The sequence below is a fragment of the Spea bombifrons genome, chromosome 1 (genome assembly GCF_027358695.1).
Source record: "Spea bombifrons isolate aSpeBom1 chromosome 1, aSpeBom1.2.pri, whole genome shotgun sequence".
In the NCBI taxonomy this organism is placed as follows: Eukaryota; Metazoa; Chordata; class Amphibia; order Anura; family Pelobatidae; genus Spea; species Spea bombifrons.
In genome coordinates this window covers 100,128,232-100,137,957 of record NC_071087.1, presented here as the reverse complement: position 1 = coordinate 100,137,957, position 9,726 = coordinate 100,128,232, and the positions used below count along the sequence as shown (strand labels likewise).

The 9,726-nt window shown below is 40.4% G+C and overlaps 1 protein-coding gene across 1 annotated transcript; it reads right to left on the bottom strand.

Moving 5' to 3' along the window:
* Positions 1 to 903: 903 nt before the first annotated feature.
* LOC128474334 (D(4) dopamine receptor-like) lies at positions 904 to 2,794 on the bottom strand. Its single transcript, XM_053456648.1, has 2 exons — positions 1,840 to 2,794; positions 904 to 1,220 (listed from the first exon to the last, which is right to left on the bottom strand). Exons 1-2 carry the CDS (start codon positions 2,792 to 2,794, stop codon positions 904 to 906), a joined length of 1,272 nt encoding a protein of 423 aa, XP_053312623.1.
* Between the last annotated feature and the right edge of the window lie 6,932 nt (positions 2,795 to 9,726).

The window sequence follows — 9,726 nt, the reverse complement described above, 5'->3', positions numbered from 1 at the left end:
CTAGATGTGCACAAACATAAGTACCATCTTAAAAAGCACACATATTTGGTTTAAATTAATTGCTTTTTCGGTAGGCGGAGGGGGATATGCGAGACAACTGCAAGGCAGGGAAATCATATAAAGCCTTTGATGCAGGGAAGGAATCAGTGCTCTCACATTCATCTAGGCAAGAGCCAACTTAAGAAACTTCACATTTTATTTAGAGGACCACGCATGTCCCATGGCATGCCAGGAGAGCAGTTCTTTGGTGGTACTACAAGTAAAACTAATGTAAAGGACGTAGGACATGCCCAAGGTCCACTTTGTTGTGAGCCCGTGATTATGCCACTCTCATAAATAGTCATAGACCCACAAAGCATCTGTAGAAAAAAAAACATTTTACAACAGATAATGGAATTCAAAATATTTTTTGGTTTCAGTGCCATTTGACGACAACTCCCTTACCAAAGGCCAGCGTCCATTATTATTTTTTTAAAAAAAACAATCTCCAACTTCCTGTCTGACATATGTGCAGCCCAGGCATAGGTCTCAAGTCATGTAACGCGAGGACCAAGAAAAACTCATTAAAATATTATTAATTAGGAGCTGGAGGACAATGTATTACAATCTGTACACATGCTGTTGAAATGCGCCAAACAAAGCTACAAGCCCTCTCTGCATACACTTAGATTCCGGTAAACAGCCTAGGAGCAGTTTCGCAATCCAGCTTAGATATGGCTGTTTTTTTGTACATGCTGGCTTGATTCCACAGGTTAACTATACTGCTGCCAGTTTGGAGGTGCAACACAGGCGCTCAAGAGTTAAAGTGCTTTACTGTTTTTATAAAGGTAACACATACAATAAAATCATGCACCTGCAACACCTTTCATGTTCCTCAGGGGTCACTATTATCTCACCTTACTTTCATAAAATAGTTTCCCCTGCTGGCTGTGGAAGAAGCATGCATGTAGAGGTCATGCTACACGACCTTTCCTGCAAGGCTGCCACTGGACTGTTGTTCATACAGTTTAGTTGGTACACAGTGGTGGCAGAATGTTTTGGGGGTTTCGTTTGGGAGTGGCTACAACCCCACAGGCACAATTTACGCCCCAACTGCCGGAATTTTTGTCGGAAGCTCTTGTTGATCCAGAAGTACACAAAGCAGTTCAGGAAGCCATTGCCGCTTGGAAGCCACAATGCCACAAACTCCACCCATTCTTGTACCCTCTCCCGAGTAATGGCTGAGAAAACAGTGCAAAAAAAAAATAAAAGTCAGTTACTTATTATTTAAATAAGGCCAGGGAATGTATTGTCTTGCCTGTTGTATTTATGGAATCAATGCATACATTAAAGGAAGTCAACATGATACAGGAAGAGTTTATTTAAAAGGAGTAATACTACAACAATAGGGCAGTCTTAATCTGGGGGGGGGGCAAATGTTTAAATGTAACATCAGGAAACATTACTTTACTGAAAGGGTAGTGGATGTATTGAATAGCAGAAGTGGTATATGTTAATACAGTGAAGACATTTAAGCAAGCATGGAATAGGCATAAGGCTAAGCTAGATATAAGATAAGGCCAGGGACTAAGGAAAATATTCAGAGGTTGGGCTGAATGGTTCTTATGGGCTGTCACTTTCTGTTTTTACTTAGCAATTTACAGCCCTCAGGTATACTGAAATCTTCACTGCCATACCAAGGATATAATAGCCACATAAGCGCATACACAGTTGTTGGCATTTTCTACTGAATAAATGTACATCTTATCATTGGGAGATGTATGTACCGGTAAACAATTTAATACAGGAACAATAATTAAAAACTGTATTAAATGAAATCATGATACTAAGGTGTCTCACCATTATAAAGGATAGTCACCATGCATGGAGTCCAACACATGTAGAAAACAATGACCACAGGAACCAATACCCTGGAGGCTGGATCTCCCCTGCGTGGACCTTTGTCTCTAAACTCCTTGACTGTGCACATATTTCCGGTGGTTCTTTTTATGCTGCTTTGAGTTACTCTGCTACATACTGTCGGTACGTCTATGGTTTGTGTTCTCCCAGCCCAGCCTACGCTCATCCTCCTGCTCTGCCTTCTCGCCACTAGCCAAAGTCTTAGATTAGCAAAAGTGACGATAGCAGAGCAGGGAAAAAATATCACAGTTGTTAGGAGCAGGGAGTAACCCATATTACTGGCATAGTCTGGATTACAGATAAGTGAGGCTCGAGAGAAATAGACACGTATGACTGTCCCACCAGGGATAGAGATTGGAAAGAGAAAAATGGGTGGCAATAGCCAAGCTGCAGCAATAAGGATTTTGACCCGACGACGGCTCATTACCCTGTTATAGTGCAGTGGAAAAAATACTGCAATGTAACGCTCCAGGCTGATGGTAGCCAAAGAGTAAATAGAAGAGGCAAACACTGAGGAATTGATGAAGGCCACTATGTGGCAGTAGGGTCCAATAGGTGATTCACCCTCATCTTCTTCCCCAGGTTCCAGGGCTAAGCTTCCATACAGATTGAGAGGAACCACAATCAAGGCCAATGTGACATCTGTGCCAGTCAAGGAAATTAGGATGTAGCGGCTGTTGCGAGACCATCCAGACACAGAGGATGCAATGACAAAGAGAACAAATGAATTCCCCAAGATTATCAGACAACCAAGGGCAGTGATGATTCCAATTTTAAGCGCATGATCTTCTCCAGGACTCCACCACCTATCTGCCAGCTGGTCCTGGCCAACCCCAGCGTTGCTTGCATTCCAGGCAGATACATTTGAAAAGGCTTTGAGCAAGAAGGTCAACATGGTGTAAGCAGGGATACTTCAACAATATAACACAAAAGGGGGGATGTCTGCACAGAAAAAAAAAAACTATTAAGCTGTATCGACATTAACAATGTAAGTTGCAAGTTTCAAGCTGGAAAAAACTTGCCTTAATACTGCATAATAGTAACAGTACCCCACATTGCAACCAAGGTTTGCACTCCAGCATTAAATGTTAAATAGCACTAAATTGGTTAATTACACACAGACAGGAGCAGACTGAAAAGGCATATGGGATCATTGCTAGCCCTTATAGTTTATCTTTGTGCTAGTCATTAAATTGCATTCTTTTTAAGGGACACCCCAGCTATCTTATGTATCCAAATGCATACGATGGCTGCGCTGTCCCATTAATGTTGTCCATTTTGCAAATACGTGGGGGATTCCCCATTTGCTCCCAGTTAAATGTCATGCAGGAGATGTGTTTGGCCAAACACAGGTCTCTGCACTTTGTATAGTTTCCACCAGTGAGCCCTAGCATTAGCTGTTTCTCTCTCTCTCCCCCACCCCCCGTTTTGGGAGAATGCATATTCTATGCACTCTTCTATAGTGGGGGTGTCCAGGACATGAAACTGTCCCTTTAAACATAACAATGCTTTGTGTGAGAACAGGGTATCTGGGGGCTGTAAGTAGACAACACCTCCTACCCAGGCATGCTAATGATGGACATGACCAAGTGGCACTACGGACTATAGTACACTCCACATGAAGAAACAAGCCACAAAAAGTACCCCAGAGGCATCCTGTCCGAGACCAACATTCTGACGACAGCAACAAAGTTTAGAGAAATGCCAATATTATATTTTTCAGAAACATGTAGAAGCGCATAGAATTTAAATTACCTTTGACTGTGCGAATAACAATTTGGCCAGTCTGCTTATTGTCAATACCATATGCTATGTTTTTAAAGAGACAGTCTAGTGTCTGATACAGCCCCACAATAAAGAAGTCACTAACATAGTACAGAGAAAAGAAAGCCTTCAGAAGATACTGCAGCCATTCAGTGACAGGAAAGTGCTTTCAGTACATGCATGTATGGTGCTGGGAGTCTTATTTGACCCTTTGAAACTCGGCACAAACTGACTTGCAGTTGACATAGCACATGTGTGCTGTGGCAAGCAGGCAATGTATTTAGCCAAACCTGCAAACCAAAGAGCTGGGGAAATAGGCAAATGCTTGGGGGTGGGGTGCATGGGGCAGAAAACTGTTTAAAGGGGTAGCTGTAAGAAGCAATTAAGTTCATACAGGGCCACCATCAAGGAAGTACAACCCGTATGGAGTCCCCCTGATCTGTCACAGGCCACTAATGACTCTTAGCCACTACTCAGGACTGGGCCCTTACCAACTCTGTTCATTGAAAGCATGTGGCTGGACAGGACTGGCAGGGCATCTCTTAGGTTTGTACTGGGCCCTTAATCTAAAAAAACAACATACAGATTTTCATGCCAGGTTGATTTTAACTTTTTTTTGGGTAGAAGGCATACATTGATGGTCCATGCTTGCAGGCTACACATGTAGAGCCACTCTGCAATCTCTAATAATTGTTATTTTAGCACAGTACAAGAAAAAACAATCAATCCACAACAACAAACATATACCTACCTGAAACCTAAGAGCAGTCTGGGTACTAAAGGGTTGCCAGCTGCCATTAATTGGTTTTTATAGGAGTAGAACTAACCAGTAGGGGCAGTAAACAGACCTGTAGCAGGGATTAGTGGGACTTTGAGATGGTTATGGGTTAACTATATATAAATGGAATGCCGTATGCAAGGTTGTCCATTAGAAACCCAAGAGGATCTATGTTTTTTTTGTGGAAGAATAAACACAATCAGTTTCTTCACTACATGGAAAGTTGACAGAAGAGTTTATAGTATAGTTGTAGTTAAAACTCCTTGAATTCATTATACATTATGAAGACCGAACCCCAGTGAACGAGCTTCTGTTGGAGGACCCTGTATAACGTATAGTCAAATCAGCAAGAGGTCTTCCGTCTCCATACACATTGAACTATACATTGTACAGGGCTAGCGCAGCCCTTCTTGGTGGAGAAGCTCACTGGGACTTATTTTATGAATAGTGAAGTGAAGGGAGTAAAACTAAAATCTACTGTTAACTCCCCCTTCAATGAAGTCAATGAACCTCAATATCTGAGAGAGAATCCTGGTCACTTCAATTTACCTTAGTCTTTTTCTTTTAATGCACAGGGGGATTTTCCAGATTATGTCACTGTCTCACCATTACTAAGAAAGTGTTTTGGTTTTCAAATCAGACCCATTATTTTATTCTTGGAAGAGGTGAAAATCCAGATTAATAGATCTTAAAAACAATAGGTATTGAAATAAAGGTAATTCATTCAACAGACGGGAGGGGGCTTATTCCAAAATGAATACAATAAAAAGGACACTCCAGTCCCCCATGTAGCCCCTTTAACTAAGAATGTGGGGTAAATGTTAATTTAAATTTATGCACTAAAATTAACAGGAAGGATGGAATGTCCATTCTTTAAATAATAAATGTTACCTGAATAGGATGCAGAGTGTCATACATTCATGCTTAAACCGTTTATTTACTAACGTTGGAGGTTGACGTGGAATTTAATGGTTTTACTTCCCCATTGTTAACCTTTACCGTGTGACCACATGCGGTCAAAGTGTAGCATGCAGTAGGATGTCTGTGATATATTGACAGCTGCAATTTAAACCGATAGGGCCAATCTTATGCCTCCAGTACAGTACTCCTTATGTCACCATACAATATGAAGGCACAGCACCAGTAAGCATCTCCTGCAACGTGTGCTATGATGGGCCAATCTAATGCATGGTAAAGGCGAGGAGCCTTGTTGAGTGTGACCTTTATAATTTACTTGTACACATACCTGGGGACATCCAAGCTCTGGCTACCAAGAGCCCTCTCATTTTTGTAATGTAGGTCCCACTGATGTCGGTGGGCAGTTCTGCTGTTGTCGGTGGGTGGTCCCACTGAAAGCTGCCAGTTTTTGTAGGGGAAGAGGGGGGAGAGTTGGGGCATGCCATAACCCTACTCCTGTGACTCAGAGCTTCTCCATGGTTACCTGGAGAACTGGAGATGCAGAGCTTCAACTGGAGTCTCCAGGTGGAACAAGGAGAGTTCCAAGGTATACTTGTACATATACACTAAAGTGGTAACTACAATGAATGGAGCAAAGACCTCTTTTGATTTTACAGCTCACTGGGATGGTCAGCGGAGATCAGAAAGTGGAACAGTGGGCAGCCACCTGGGATAGAAAATTTGGACTGTCCCGTGAAAATTCGACCGTTTGGGAGGCAGGTGTATATATATGTAGTAAAGTGTCCACCAGGAGCATACTCAATACTAAGGCTACAATAATTATTTAATGTAAATCAAATAATTCAATGTTAATGTCATGTCAAGAATAAATGAATAATACAGTAAAATGAAGTGTGATCAAGGAATGGCGTGATTTTTTCTTCTTCATAGTGCATAGTTTAAAAGTACATTACTCAGTTCACTTAGCATAAAGCTGAATGAATCTGATGTGATCTTGTGGTAAGAGGTGGAAGTGTTTATCTACTGTCTACTGCAACTTAATATAATTATGTTAGCAGAGTTCATAGTCGCCCAAAGATTTTTTTTTTTTTACTGGAACACTGAACTGTTTTGAACCGATTTTATAGGCCGAATCTAATCTGTGTACAAGCAGGTTGAATGTTGTATAATCCTGTTTAGGTACAATTTTTGCCCCGTAAGGACAAAGGTGTTTTTATTTTTAAATGTGAAGACGATAGTGTTTTGAGCATTTACATTAGCTTATTCTTCAACAGTATGTTTTCTTGTTTAGTGTGCCCAACCAAAACATGTATTGGTTTCTCTTGGACATGCAGGGATTTTTTTCAACTAGTCTATAAATACAGTATATATATATATATATATATATATATATATATATATATATATATATATATATAAATCTGGCAGTGGGGCTGGCTGCAGCTGTTCAGGAGAACCATTTGGGGTCTTTGTAGTTGCCAGTGATTACTTGAGTAAGTAAAGATGATGATATCATGATGACATCACTGGGGTCAGGGTACGGCTAGCAATTGCCCCCTTGGCTGCTCTGTTTTAATGATCTTGGGTCACCAACTCCAGGCCTGATAGTACACATTCAGCATGTGGTCTTCCAAATGTGCTTTCTGAGAGTGACCATTTGTGTGGAAGTAGTTGCATAGAGTTCCTCGCAGACTGCATCAGGCAAAATCCGGAGATAAAGCGGATCAGGGGATCACCACACCAGGAGGAAGAAACAACGCATAGAGAAAGACTCTACATGGATGACGTGCCACTCTTCAGATCAGCAGTCAGTCTCTGTACTCATTCAGATGTGCTAGGTTTTTTGCAAAGCTCCAGTCACCAAGGTCCACCACGGGAAGCGGGAGACCAGGCTCTTCAGGCGTTGGGACCTGTCTTCTGGCGCAATGCCCTTCACCATATCTTCCGACATTATAAAAATCCCTGGGTTCTGGTTTGGTGGAAATGGCACAGCCCTAAAGACCTGGGAGGGGTGACTGAATGAATGCCCTGTTTTCTCCATTGTACAGCGATGCCGAATATGATAGCACCATTTAAAACAATAAATAATAATAATAGATATAGAAGGTGTATATTTAACCCCTTAAATCCCAGGGGGTTTTGGTACCTCAAGTCCCGGAGCAATTTTGCCATTTTTGCGCTATGTCGGTTCAGCGATTATTCTCCTTCCCTGGGAATAGTGTACGCATGTAAACTATATATTGTTTTTTCAAGGAGAGATAGAGCTTTCTTTTGATACCATAGTTGGATGATTAGCTGAAAATTTAGAATGAGAAATTTAGTAAAAACTAGTGAAAATTAGAACAAAACACCTAATCTTTTTTAAGGACTGACAGTGTTTGGATGCTTTGCTCCAGGGTGAAACAGGTGAGTGGGTCGCCAATTGCCCACTCATTCACCTTTTCCATTTTTCGATCATCTACTTTTTCTTTGCAAATCTTGCTTTTTCCTTTCATTTAATTTTTTTTCCGTCTGATTCACAACCAACCAAACATAACACACACATATACACAATTCACAAGGATCTTTCCTGTTATTTGCCCTGGCCTTTACTTCTCACTCACTAGCCTACAATTAACGCTATAACTCACACTTCACCCTATAACCCTAAGATAATATCTGGAGTTTTTTGGCCCTCTTTCTTCTAACAAATACCTTCCAACACTTCCAAATTTCTCTACAGTCCTGTTGTTTCCATCCTGTCAAATGCCAAACAACTTTTATAATATAATAAAATGAATTATAAGATATTATTTATTAATAATAGATCTTTAACCAAACCAGTGTACTACTACTTTACTTCTTAAACGTAACCATACATTAACCCTATTAGTCTATGCTATTTTTGAGTTTTTTCCATCTGCATACCTGCCAACAGCCCCTACTTTTCCAGGACAGTCCTGTTTTTTTTTCCCAGTCCTGTCCCGTCAGATTCGGGTAAACTAGGTATGCAAATGTAGGTAGGTATAATAAATAAATATAATAAATTAAATAACTTTAATGACCCTCCTTATTTTTAACACCCATTACATTTAAAATTAGATATTATTTATTAATAATAGATATTTAACCAAACCAGTGCACTACTACCATTCTTAAACTTAACCGTACATTAACCCTACAAGTCCATGCTATTTTTTAGGGTTTTTTTGAGTTTGTCTTAAAACACCAGGCCGCTTATTCATCCCTAGTTTGGCCCTAGTGCTACAGAACTGTTATTGCTATATAGATACTATAAATAAAAAGATAATGAAGATGATGAATATGTTGTATGGTCGTTAGCGGTGGCTCTTTTGGTATGTAAAGATGTTGGTTTCCACTTTGTGTTTAGTAAAGATCTACAAATCCCAGAGATTCTCACAGCCCTAAACTACTTAAGCTGTAGGTCAGCATTTACCAAAAATAAAGGGTGAGGTGGTATCTATTCAATGTGGGCAGTGGCTCTTCAATAGTTGCTGGACTTGTTTGACTAGTAGAGCACTACAGTGAAAGTTGAAAGAGGGAAATGTTAATGGATCAGAAATGTTAGATGTAAGCCTAGGTGTGGTATGTATAAATGTGTGTCAAATGTGAAAATGAAGACCAGATGGAGCATAGTTATAGAAAATGTATGTAAACTATGCTAATGTGTGTTTGAGGACACAGCAGGGGTTTGATCTGTGAAAAACATCAATTCGGATTCCACAACACATTTAAGAAAAGCTAGTTGTATCAGTGATCAACAAGCTAAATATTTGCTACTCGGACAGCCAATAACCTAGAACAGCCTCTGGTACCATTAACCACTCCAACACTGTGATAAAAAGGGTTGACAGTTTGCAGAAACCAGAGAAAGTGGTATTTCCTGAGCACAGTCAACATTGACAGGTGAGGCTAGCGGAGTTTGCATGCCTTTGAGGGTTTATGGGCAGATTCCAAGTATTTGAACTCACTTTGACAGTGTTTAATGATAGGGCGTAACTGAATTCACATAGAATGTTTCAGAAAGCATTAGTGATATTGGTTTCTTTTGTGCTGTAGGTTATTTTATCATAATGGGAATGATTTGCATAAGTCAATTGGCTCCTGATTTTTTTTTTTTAATTGATGACATATATTGTTCTTCCTATCCTCTCTCCTGACCTGAAAACAGGAAAGGGAAAGGGAGCTGCACCTTCTGGCTGTTATGTAGTGTGTGCTATTTCTTGGAAGGGAGCTGTGGGAGTGACATGTCAACTTCTCTGGCCCTGCTGTTGGAATGGGACGTGCATAATTACCCACATATCTGTGTCAGTCGACATAGGTTGTACTTTTACAGTATAATATTGTGCTAATGATTGACAGTGTGC